This window comes from Mustela erminea, chromosome 14 (genome assembly GCF_009829155.1).
Source record: "Mustela erminea isolate mMusErm1 chromosome 14, mMusErm1.Pri, whole genome shotgun sequence".
NCBI lineage: Eukaryota > Metazoa > Chordata > Mammalia > Carnivora > Mustelidae > Mustela > Mustela erminea.
The window spans coordinates 59,641,751-59,655,056 of record NC_045627.1 but is presented as its reverse complement, the minus strand read 5'-3'; the positions used below and the strand labels follow the sequence as shown (position 1 = coordinate 59,655,056).

General features: G+C 37.7%; 1 protein-coding gene across 5 annotated transcripts in view; it reads right to left on the bottom strand.

The window, feature by feature from the left end:
• Positions 1-13,306, bottom strand: part of TBC1D12 (TBC1 domain family member 12) — a 101,590-nt gene that overhangs the window by 32,362 nt on the left and 55,922 nt on the right. For all 5 annotated transcript variants that reach the window (XM_032313915.1, XM_032313914.1, XM_032313916.1 and 2 more), the window contains one exon: positions 3,700-3,815. In XM_032313915.1, coding sequence (XP_032169806.1) covers positions 3,700-3,815 — 116 coding nt within the window. The remainder of the gene's footprint in view (positions 1-3,699; positions 3,816-13,306) is intronic.

Here is a 13,306-nt window from a genome sequence, read left to right as displayed (position 1 = left end):
GTCTTCACTTGTATCTTAAGATTTCTCCATTATGTTTGGTATTGTATATACAGTAATTCAGCAAGGAGGCCAGAATAGAAAGAAGAGACAGCTCTATCCACCAGCGGGTTTCAAAAAGTCCTATAAGTAATAGTGATTCAAAACATAGAAGAGTTGGGGTGCCTGGGTGGCTCAACTGTTAAGTGTCTGCCTTCGGCTCAGGTCGTGATGCTGGAGTCCTGGGACTGAGCCCCGCATCGGGCTCCCTGCTCAGCGGGAAGCCTACTTCTCCCTCTGCCACTCCCCCTGCTTGTGTTCCCTCTCTGTCTCTCTGTCAAATAAATAAATAAAATCTTTAAAAAACAAAACAAAACATAGAAGAGTCAGCTCATATGGATGCTCTTAACCTCCTGTCCAAGGCTGGCTTTATTTCGAGGTGGACTGGGATAGCAATAGGCAGAGAGAAAATTAACCAAAGGATGAAATTACAGAAATTCCTACATTTGGTATCTTCTGAGATTTCAGATGATTAAACGCTAATGTTGCTTCCAATGTAAAGCAGTTCCAACAATAAAAACTTACGCAGTCAATGATTCTAAATGTTTCTGCAAAATTACAGAGGCTAAGAAAGGAAAAGTAGCACCAATTCACAAACCCCCTTTGCAAGGGGAAATTCCTCTCCTCCTTCCACTCTCACTGTGACGGATGAAACACGAAATTTCCAACATCAAGTTCACACTGAGGCAAAAACTTCTGCCCCCTTCTCTAGCTCCACCCAGATGCTATCTCATAGATGGAGCAGTGGTGGTAATAGAACGTGGCTGCATCCAGAAACAGAACAACACTACAGATTATATAAATCTCAGCTCCAACTTCTCAGCCTGTGAAAGGAAGGATGTGAACTGGCCCAGAGCTGCTGGAGAGTATTCTGAGGGAGATAAAGAATGGTGTCATTTATTTATTTTAAAAGTCTGTTTATTTTAGAGAGACCGCAGATGGAGGGAGGGACAGAGGGAGAGGGGAGAGAATCTCAAGCAGACCAGGCTGAGTGTGGAGCCCAAAGTGGGGCTCAATCTCATGATCCCGAAGATCAGGACCTGAGCTAAAATCAAGAGTCAAAAGCTTAACCAACTGAGCCACTCAAGCACCCTGGAGTGCCATTTAATATATAAGTTGCATCCCTGCATTCTCATCTGGTTTTATCGTTAATGAAGTCAAAGTTTTCATTCTCATTGGTTCTTTAGATCCATTTTTTTTTTAAAGATTTTATTTATTTATTTTACAGAGATCACAAGTAGGCAGAGAGGCAGGCAGAGAGAGAAGGGCGGGGGGAAGCAGGCTCGCTGCTGAGCAGAGAGCCCGACGCGGGGCTCGATCCCAAGACCCTGAGATCATGACCTGAGCCGAAGGCAGAGGCTTAACCACTGAACCACCCAGGTGCCCCTTTAGATCTATTTTTTAATTGTTGAAGTAGAAGAGGGATCGATGATCAGGTAGTCCCATGTACTAAAGCTTTTGTTTGTTGGCTTTAGTTATATAAATGGTAAATTATATAAATCACTTCCCCAAAAAAGACCCAATTTTAGAAAGGTGAATAAAATTTTTAATTAAATTGCAGCATCTCAGAACTGGGGGGAACAGTTGCTATCAAGTTGAATCTGTTTGTTACAGATGAACAAAATCACACAGAAACAGCAAAGAAGCTGTAATATTTATTATAATTCCTATATTAATTTCCAGATAGTAGTGTGGAAAAGAAAATCATTCTTTCCATTGTTTTATATACTTCTGGTACACTGAGATCTTATTTACTATGTCTAGAGTACTATTTCAAGTTCCAATATTAATGAACTGCTTATATGCATTACAAGAAAAATCTAAGAGAAGCAAGAATCACTAAAGGTTGAAGTCAAAGACTTGACTGGACGGCAAAGATAAAGCCTACTCCTTAAAGGATTAGGAGGTGAGAAGAGGAAATAAGATAAGTGTATCCCAAGTGAGGGCAGTAAATGAGCAAAGGTACAAAGGCGGGACTTAAATAGGTTCAGTTATAAAATAAAATATGGCGTAAAGAAAAATATGTCCCCAATACTGTTTAGAACAGAACCTTTTGCATAAAATTTTTATGAACTCCTGGGAAGAAATGAACAGTCCTGATAAAAAGCTTAACCCATTTCGGATAAATTTCAACAAGCTTAAGAAAACTCTTCTGGGAACTTCATTATCTACCTGCTCAGCCGACTGTCTGCCAGAGTCTGAAGGTCTTTAACCAGGCATTCTTTTCTGGCTTATCGAAGCACTCTGAAGTGACCTGGTTTATTCCCCTCCCTGGCAATAAGACTTAAATAAAACTGACATGTTCTCATAGCTAAATTTCTGAGAATCTTCTTTTTTTTTTTTTAACCATTGGAAAAATGAATATGAACATATTTACCAAGTCCTTTAAAAGGAGTGTCATGATCACTTTAGTGTGAAGGAATGCAACAAGAATAAAATATATATATATACTTATGTGCAACCTTTCTTCTCTCACAACGTCTAAAAAATATTCAATTCAACCTCTGCCTGTTTGGCTTTAGATTCTTTTATTGTGTTCCTCTTGATAACGGGTGGAAAAAGCTGCAGATGAGGAAAATGACAAAACAGGTTAGGAATTTTTACTCTGGAAGGAAAGAGAAGTCTAGAAGAAGAAAAAGAATAGATCCAGAGAGCCCAAGAGGAGGAAAAGGAGTTAAGAAGCAAGGGGTCTTGCTTTAGGGAAGGTGTCTTTTGTTTAATAACAAACCAAAGACAGTATTTTGAAGAACACCAGCTTTGTGGAAAGCTGAGATGGGAAGGGCAGGGAAAGCAAAGGGAAAAAATTAAAATGTTTTACTGGGTATCAAGAATATATTCCTGGAGTACCAGGGGGCTCAGCTGGTTAACCATCTGCCTTCGGCTCAAGTCATGATTCCAGAGTCCTGGGATCAAGCCCCACGTGGGGCTCCCTGCTCAGTTGGAAGTCTGCTTCTCCCTCTTCCTCTGCTCTTCCCTCCCCCACTCATACTCTTTCTCTCAAATAAAATCTTTAAAAAAAAAAAAAAAGAGGGGCGCCTGGGTAGTTGAGTTGGTTAAGCAAGTGCCTTCAGCTCAGGTCACGATCCTGGAGTCCTAGGATCGAGTCCCACGTCAGGCTTCCTGCTCAACAGGGAGTTTGCTTCTCCCTCTGACCTCTCCTCTCTCATGCGCTCTCTCTCTCAAATAAATAAATAAAATCTTAAAAAAAAAAAAAGAATATATTCTTTATAAGAGTAAACCAACTAGCTGACATTCAGTAGTTATTATCTCAAGTTACAATTTCAAAATCTGTCCAAAAGGCAAGGACAAATACATCTTAAGTATACATTAAATGTCAAGAAAGGAAAAATAATTGCCTCATCTTGTTAAATTAAGGCAGGAAAGGTTGAAATAAGAATAGATATGAAAAAAGCAAAGATTTTATGTATCATACATTGGCTCAGAGATACTTCAAGAAAATATGTATAAAGTCTGGACATCAATAATATATTCTTTCCTATTAGTTTTAGGATACATGACTGAGATTTTTAAAATTTTCTTTAAAAAAAAAGCCATTTCTATATTAATTTCTCAATATATCTAAATTGAAATTTAAACTGAAGTTTAAATTAAATTGAGGTTTAAAATATAAACAATGTACGTGATGACAACCAGAATACTTACGATGGTCGATCCTCAAGAATCAGGGCAGTGGTAGAAAGTGGTTCAAATTCAAAATTCTTACGTCTTGAAGACTGAGGTGGTGGTTTACAGGTCCTCCCAGTTCGTGCTTCATATTCCTAGAACAGATAAAAACACTTTATGTAGAATATTTTTCAATCTTCAGTTTGTATTATTAAATTTGTATCATTAAGGATATTACACTATAATAAAAGATACAAGTCATACATTAATTTGGTAAACTATGAGGCAGACAAAAAAAGAAGTCACTTTTTTTCCCTGAAGCAATCTAAATCATGAATTTATATTATATATAAAGTAGAAAAATATGTTAAGAGAAGAGAAAGATACAAATGCACTACATTAATGAATCAAGGTTTTAGGAAGTTGCCCTCTATGGTATCAGCTGTCCAAGTCCAGCTTTGAATCTACGAGCAGATAAACCTACTTTCTAACCTTTCAGTCAGATCAATAATGAAAATGTTGATATAGGCATAATCCTATCGTAATGCCTTGAAGATCTCTCCCAAGAGTAACAATAAACCTATAATCAAAATGCTGGTTTTCAATTTTGACCTACTTTAAATCTAAATACTATAAATCTGCCTGTTTCCTCTAAATGTAACAATAATTCACCATCGTTTCTTATCCAAAAATATGGCAAAAGATTGTCAAGTACACTATTAAAATTAAGAAACTATTATTACAGCATTTTTCCAATTCATCTGAACAGATAATCCTATCAAAAGAAATGAAGTTAATTTGACATAGTATGTTCTTGGTGGATACCTTTAAATTTCTACAGATGAGCTTTTTTTTCACAAATGTTCACAGACTTCTACTGAAATTATTTCCAGAAATTTAACAAAGATCAATAACAAGTTGCAGGCTTATAGTTTCCAGAACCTACATTTTCCCTTAAAAAAAAATATTAATCTAGATTAAGTCATACCTAGATAATAAATATATTTTTCATGAAAATCTCAAAGGGGCACATGGGTGACTCAGTTAAGTATCTGTCTGACTCGGTTTCAGCTCAGATCATGGTCTTGAGATCCTGAGTTGTGAGGCTCTGTACTGACTGGGAGTCTGCCTGGGTTTCTTTCCCTCCCCCCTGCTCCTACCCACGCTCACACATGCCTTCCCTCAAATAAATAAAATAAAATCTTAAAAAAAAAAAAAAAGAAATTCTTAAAGATTATACAGTTTCATGGGTAGATTTGCAAGTCTGCTGGTCACTACAGAAGATACTAATTTTTTTAAAAAGATTTTTTTTTTTTTATTTCCAGCATAAAAAAGATTTTTATTTATTTGTTTATTTGACAAAGAGATCACAAGTAGGCAGAGAGAGAGGGGGAAGCAAACGCCCTGCTGAGCAGAGAGTCTGATGCAGGTCTTGATCCCAGGACTCAGGGATCACGACCTCAGCCGAAGGCAGAGGCTTAACCCACTGAGCCACCCAGGAGCCCCAGAGACATTAATTTAAATGAAGAAAATGAAATACACTTAAAGTGATCAAGTGCTTCACTTACTGGCTGCTTTCCTACCATGACCTATAATTCTTTTTATATTATATTTACCTTTTCCAACTCAAAGACTATTTCACCCTACTGAATCAAACGATTGTAAAATAATAAATTCATGGTTCTATCCCTGTTAAAAATCTGATGGCCTTGTTGAGGTTTAATCTTCTAATTTGAGATAATTACTTTTTAGGGAAAACTGCACTGGATTTTTTGAGACTTCTTGCTCAAGTTATTTAAGACTGTGTATGCTCATTTATACTAACTCCCATCCCAAAGAGCTATACAGCTTTTGAGACCTTATTTATTTATTTGACAGACAGAGATCACAAGGAGGCAGAAAGGCAGGCAGAGGGAGAGGAGGAAGCAGGCTCCTTGCTGAGCAGAGAGCCCGATGCGGGGCTTAGATCCCAGGACCCCGGGATCATGACCCGAGCTGAAGGCAGAGGCTTTAACCCACTGAGCCACCCAGGCGCCCCCTTTTGAGACCTTTTGAGTCAAAAGGTTACTCATTTCTTTATCACAATTTTCTTTCCTAACATCTAGGATATATATGTAATTATGATCATTGCCTTTTTTCTTCATTACAAACCCAAATGTAACAAATTCCCTTTTCTACTAATGTTTTTCTTATTAAAAATCATAGATGCAGGGGCACTTGGGTGGGTCAGTGGGTTAAAGCCTCTGCCTTTGGCTCAGGTCATGATCCTAGGGTCCTGGGATTGAGCCCCGCATTGGGCTCTCTGCCTGCCTCTCTGCCTATTTGTGATCTCTGTCTGTCAAATAAATAAATAAAATCTTTTTTTAAAAAAATCATAGGTGCGGGGTGCCTGGGTGGCTCAGTTGTTAAGCGACTACCTTCAGCTCAGGTCATGACCCCTTGGTCCTCGGATGGAGCCCTGCATCACGCTCCCTGCTCAGTGGGAGCCTGCTTCTCCCTCTCCTGTTCTCCCTGCTTGTGTGTGTGTGTGTGTGTGTGTGTGTGCACGCACACACACACACACACACACACACACACTCTCTCTCTCACTCTGCCAAATAAATAAATAATTAAAATCTTTTTAAAAATCATAGATGCTAGATATATATGACAGATTTTTTTGTTTTGTTTTGTTTTTTATTTATTTAAATGGCACTTTGTTTTCCTATAATGTGACCTGGTCTCACTGCCAAACAGAATACAATGAATATTATCCAATAAAGCATTTCCCATGCAAATAAATGCCAATGCACAGAGAGCAAAATAGCATTTCTAAATCAACATACTAATAATATTTACTGATATAATGTACCATGCACTGTTTTAAACATTTAACACATTTGATCCTTGAAAAAATCCCGTGAGGCACCTAACTCACAGTAGAGGAACCTTAGGCACAAAGATATGCAGTCACTTGCTGAAGGTCATAAATGGTAGATAGTGTAGCTCTAGAGCCGGGCCTTTTAACAATCTATTACTTTATTATATTAACAGTCAAGTAGATATCTATGACAATTTAAAAAAATGAAATAGATAAAATCATTCAGTGACAGAATAATGGGGATCTTTAAAATGGGTAGATCAGGCTAACAATACACTGATCCAAATAAACATCACAAGAAAAGACCACCAGATGATATTTCCTGTTACAAGGCAGTGTGAAGTACATAACACCATTCTTGACATATTCTTGCCAAAAGAAAAAACCAAACTCAAATATGGTTAAACCTCTAGAACTGTGTTCTCCAATATAATAGTCAAAAGGAGTAATAACCAAGTATGTCACATATGCTTAAATACATGTAGAAAAACAGCAAGGAATCTGAACTATTAAGAGGTTTTCCTCTGGAGGACTGGACTAAGAATGAAGGGGACTTGTTTTACTTTAACATATTCAGTATTATTTGAATTTTCTTACAAGAAGAAATAAAATACTTTATAAGAGAGATCACTTACATTCATGGTAGATAAGTGACAAAGATTTTACTGAAGAGGTAGGATCAGAACTGGGGCAGAAATGATAGGTAGAAAGAATAGGAAAGAACAAGTGGCGGGGGGCAATCAAAGGCATGGATGAGGCAACACGTTAATCTCACTGAATATGAAAAAGGTCAGGAAATAAGGTTGGACACGTGTAAGCTAAATTATGGAATCTTCCATTGATGAAAATATTTGGAATACATGAACAAAATGGAGAGCCATTAAAAGTTTAGATTAAGAAGACAAAAAAAAGGTAGGTTTTTGGTTTGGTTTTTTTTTGGGGGTTTTTTTTTAAAGATTTTATTTGTTTATTAGACAGAGATCACAAGTAGGCAGAGAGGCAGGCGGGGTGGGGGGCGGGGGGGAAGGAGGGCACTGCAGAGAAGCAGGCTCCCCACTGAATAGAGAAACTGACACGGTGCTCAATCCCAGGACCCCTGGACTATGACTGGAAAATGCGCCCAAGGTAGGTTTTTAAGTAGGCTCTACACCCAGTGTCAGGTCTGAACCCATGACTCCAAGATCAAGAGTCTCATGTTCGACTGAGTGAGCCAGTCATCAAAGCCTAGTTTTGATGAAAGTAGTTTTTTTTTTTTAAAGATTTTATTTATTTGACAGACAGAAATCACAAGTAGGCAGAGAGAGAAAAGGAGAAAGCAGGCTCCCCACTGAGCAGAGAACCTGATGCGGAGCTTGATCCCAGGACCCTGGGATCATGACTCAGTCAAAGGCAGGGGCTTTAACCCACTGAGCCACCCAGGCACCCCATTGAAAGTAGTTTTTTTTTGTTGTTGTTGTTTTTTTTTTTATCAGAGAGAGAGAGGGGGAGAGAGCGAGCACAGGCAGACAGAATGACAGGCAGAGGCAGAGGGAGAAGCAGGCTCCCCGCCGAGCAAGGAGCCTGATGTGGGACTCGATCCCAGCACGCTGGGATCATGACCTGAGCCGAAGGCAGCTGCTTAACCAACTGAGCCACCCAGGCGTCCCTGAAAGTAGTTTTTTACTAAAAATTAACTGAAGGGGTGCCTGGGTGGCTCAGTTGTTAAGCGTCTGCCTTTGGCTCAGGTCATGATCCTAAGGGCCTAGAATCAAGCCGAGCATCAGGCTCCCTGCTCAGCGGGAAGCCTGCTTCTCCCTCTCCTGCTCCTTCTGCTTGTGCTCCCTCTCTGTCTGTCAATTAAATAAATAAAATCTTAAAAAAAAAATTAACTGAGTAAGTACACATTTAATATAAAAGGTGACACAAAATGAGGCACCTAAATATATTTATGTGTCTACCTTACAAATGGGCTTTATACAGAATTGTCATTCAGGTATTTTTCACAAGAAATAAATTATATTTCTTGCAATTCCAATCATATATCCTTAGCATAAAAATGCTTTGAGTTTCTTGAGGGTAATATGAACAAGAAAAGCTAAAAAACATAGCATCAATCCACCCTTATATGAAAATAATATAGATTAATATATCTGGAATGACTAAAATATTTGCTGAATTAAAGTTGCTACTCTAATGGGATTAAAATTACAAATTATATTAGAAATAGTAAAATATTAAGTACCAATACTTTCAAAGCTGATCACAACATGGTATCTATTAGTATCTATTAGTTTGTGTTTTGTTTTTGTTTTTGTTTTTGTTTTTAGTAATATATAACAAAAGTCCAACTCAAACAGTTTTAGGTGAATTTATCAGGCGATAGGACTGAATATTCCAATATACTCAGCTAACTTGGTCTTTGACCAAGAGGTTCACAGCATTAGTCAAGGACTCCACTTCTCTACCAGTCTCTCAGCCATATCTTCCTCTACGTGTGGGCTTCATCTGGAGGCTGGTTTGCTACTCAGAGAAATGACTGCAGCAGTGTGAGTTGTCACATCCTTAGTCAACTTTCAATGATCCTCCAGCTGCTCTTCTAGTAACTCTCACAAAAGAGAAGAAAAAAATCCTTCCTAAAAGTTCTCAGTAAATATCTCATTCCACAAGCATCACAATGACCTGAGAAATAAGCCTTATCAATGAGTCAGTCAGGGCCTGTAGCTGAGGCCAATCGCATGACTCTTAAGGAACTCTTGAGTCAGGGGCAGTAGGGAGATCAGAGGGCTCAAGTTAGTGAAAAGTAGTTGAAACACATAAGATTCCATTTAAAAATATAACAAATAATATCTCATGGAGGTGGATTTCACTTTAATTCTATGTGTATTATCATGTCATAAAAATCCCCCATGTATTTCTTCAACAGAAGTTTAATAATGAGCTAAACACTAATAATTTGATAGGTTTTAAAAGAACATTACAATATTAAAAAGCAACTGGAAATATAACAGTCCAAGGAAATCAGTAAATAATTCTAGCTACAGTACATTCACCGTCTGAAAATACTGTAAGATTCTGCCTCATTTTTTTGCCAACAAAGCTGTTTTAACTGACCTATTTTATGAGTAACTGGAATCCACCTGCCAAATATAAGATAAGAAACATTTAACATATGGCATGTTATTTCTATGGGATGTTGTAATGAAGCCTATTTATTTCTTCTATAATTTATTCTTGTTTTGCATTCAAAATATTCTGTCCTATGAAATATGCTTAATTGAGATAACTAGAAGAGTGGATGAAACCAATGCTAAGGGCAGGCAGGCAAATATCTGTAGAATAATTTATGTTCTGTAATATTCTATAATATTAAAAATTATATAATATATTCTGCTACTATAAAAAATTTGCATCAGTCGATCATTCTAACCCTAGTCAAAAGACAGTAGGTAGTTGTTGTCATCTCCGTAAGAGTAAAGTAGAAAAAATGTCTTACAATTTAAAGGTAAAGAGATATTCTATACACATAAAGAGAAAAGATGTTTTTCCCCAAAATAATCTCTCAGAGAAGATGTAGCCCATTTGCTAACAGCATCTCTCATATTATGGGTGCTTTCTCTCTGTTAATTTTGAAAAGCAAATTACTTATTTGGAGAAAACACATTATCGTGAAATTATCTCAACCAATGCTAAGCGTGGAAGGTCATTTGTGACCTACTCACAAAACCCCCACACTAATCAAGTGGGGGGTTTTGTTGTTGTTTGCTTGACTGGAGTAGGAAAGGAAGAAACTGAATGTAAAATAAGTAACAATTCCAGGAGGTATATCCATCTGATTGACTGCAAACTCTCACAAAGAGACTTTACAGATTACCTTAAAAAACAACATAGTAAGAGACTTTGCCATATAGATGATAATTTTATACCTTACAGAATGAAAGAAAAAAAAATGTAATGCATTTGGAAATTTATGGCTTGGGACAAAATTTCTCATAGGAAGATAATATGCAGAATCAAAAGCACTATATCTTTGGGTCACTTGAGTGGCTCAGTTAAGTGTCCAAATCTTGATTTCAGCTCAGGCCTTGATCTCAGGATCATGAGTTCAAGCCCCACATGGGGCTTAAAATATCGTAAGTCCTACTGCAGCAGTTCTCAATAGTAGTACCCCTGAGACACTTTCATTGGACCTGCAAAGTCAAAACTATATTCATAATAGTTTGTCTTTGTCAGTGTATTAACATTAGCTCTCCTGCTGCTACAGCAACGTTACATAAAACCGTTGTTACTCTAGCACAAATCAAGGCAGACTCCAACTGTACTACTAATCACTGTATTTTTTTTTAAGATTTTATTTATTTGACAGAGATGACAAGTAGGTAGAGAGGCAGGCAGAGAGAGGAGGAAGCAGCCTCCCCGCTGAGTAGAGAGTCTGATGTGGGGCCCAATCCCAAGTCCCTGGGTTCATGACCTGAGCCAAAGGCAGAGACTTTAACCCACTGAGCCACCCAAGTGCTACAGTGTTTTTTTATTTTTTAAGATTTATTTCTTTATTTGACAGAGAGAGAGAGAGAGCTCACAAGGAGGCAGAGAGGTGAGCAGAGAGAGAGAAAAGGGCTCCCCACTGAGCAGAGAGCCCGATGCGGGGCTCAATCCCAGGACCCTGAGATCAAGATCTGAGCCGAGGGCAGAGGCTTAACCCACTGAGCCACTGAGGCACCCCACTAATCACTGTATTCATCGTGGCATATACTCACAGTTAAGAAACAAAAAGGGAATGGGGGAGGTCTGGTCAGTTTCACTTAAGAATGTCTATGATTAAACAGTAAATGTTACTAATTATATTAAATCTCAACCTATGATAAACACCTCTTTAATATTTTATGTGATAAAAGGAAATGTATACATAAGGAACTTCTGCACACCAAAGTACAATAGTTGTCTAGAGAAAAAGCACTTATGCAATTATTTGAGTGGTGAACAGGATGAATCTTTTTTATTATGGGCACCATTTTTTAATTAAAAAAATGATAGCAAACTATCAGACTTGAGTATCTGGCAGGTTATTTTCTCAAATTTGTAGAAAGTAGGTATTTCACCTCCATGGTATTCCTCCAAAAACAATACAACCCCAGTCACGTCATGAGGAAATCATCAAACAAACCCAAACTGAAGAACTGACATAATAAGTATATATATTTGGTCTGTTTCCTGGCACAGACCCTAAAACCCTTGAATTCTCTGAATTAAGTAGTTTTTTGGTACGCTAATGAGATGATGGGTAGCTGAAGTCTCCTGGATATCCTCAGGGTAGGGGCTGGTTGTCCGCGGAATGAATGGTGTAATGAGAGGGTTGGAACTTTCAGCCCAATCCCCTGACTTCTGGAGAGGTGAGAGGTGCTGGCAGTTGAGTTAATCACTAATGACCAGAGATTCAATCACTTATGTCTATATAATGAAGCCTCCATAAAAAACCGTAATGAACAATTCAGAGGGCTTTTGGGTTGGTGAACACATGGAGGTGAAGGAGGGTGATGCACATGGAGAAGTCATTGACACTCTATGCCCCTTCCATGTACTTTGCTCTATGTAAATCTTTCATCTGATTGTTCATGATTAACCTTTCACAAATTGGCAATCTAAATCTAATAAGTAAACCATTTTCCGGAGTTCTGTGATTCATTCTAGCAAATTATCAAACCCAAGGAAGGAATCATGGGAATCTCCAATTTATAGCTGGATGGTCAGAAGCACTAGAAGCCTGGACCTGGACTTGGCTTCTGAAGTGGGGGGTGGTCTTGTAGAACTGAGTTCTTAAGCTGTGGAATCTGACACTGACTCCACATAAACAGTGTCAAAACTGAATTCAATTGTAGGACACCCGACGGGAGTGGGGAGGGGAACCCTACATAGTTGGTGTCAGAAATACTGAGGATAGAGAGAAAATAGTATGTTTGGGTTGTTTTTTTTTTTTTTTAAGGGACATGCCGGAAAATACCTGAGCAGTACTACTCAAAATTGTCAAGGTCATAAAAACAAGGAAAGATTAAGAAACTGTCAAAGGCCATAGAGAAAAAGAAACATGATACTACAATGTGGTATTGTGGATTGGACCCTGGAACAGTAAAAGGACGTAACTGGAACTGGTGAAATCCAAATGAAGTCTGGGGTTTAGTTAAAATCAATGTACCAGTGTCAACTGTAAACTTCTTAGTTTTGACAGAAGTCTAGAATAATGCAGGTAATATCAGCATTAATGAAAAAAATGAAAGATTATACAGAAATTATACATTGTTCTCAACCCTTCTATAAATCTAAAGTTATTTGAATATAAGGTTTATTAAAACAAAAAGGATGAAGTGAACTAGTGATTTCAAGGAAAGCAATTGAAGGTAATTATTGTCAATAATAAAAGTCAACCTTTCAAGTGAAACTGAAATGCTGCGAAACTTATAAATGCCACAGGTTTGAGAGTTTCCAATGAATTTTTCAGAAGAAACCAATGGTGATATTACTGCAATTTTAAAGTAGTCTATAATAAAACATTATAACATTTAAATGATCTGCAATATGGTAAACCAGTATTTTCCAAATGATCAATGTATAATATGAAACCACACAGGGGTAAAAACATCCACCCGAAGTGCGAGAGAGACCGCTGGATTTTAATATAACAGAGTTATTTATTTTCACATTCCACAATATGACTTACCTTTAAGAAAAACTACCACTTGATGAGTTTGAGTGTAACAAGAAGAATAGCCACAAATATCTGAAAAGACTATTAAAATGCTCTTCCCTTTACAATTG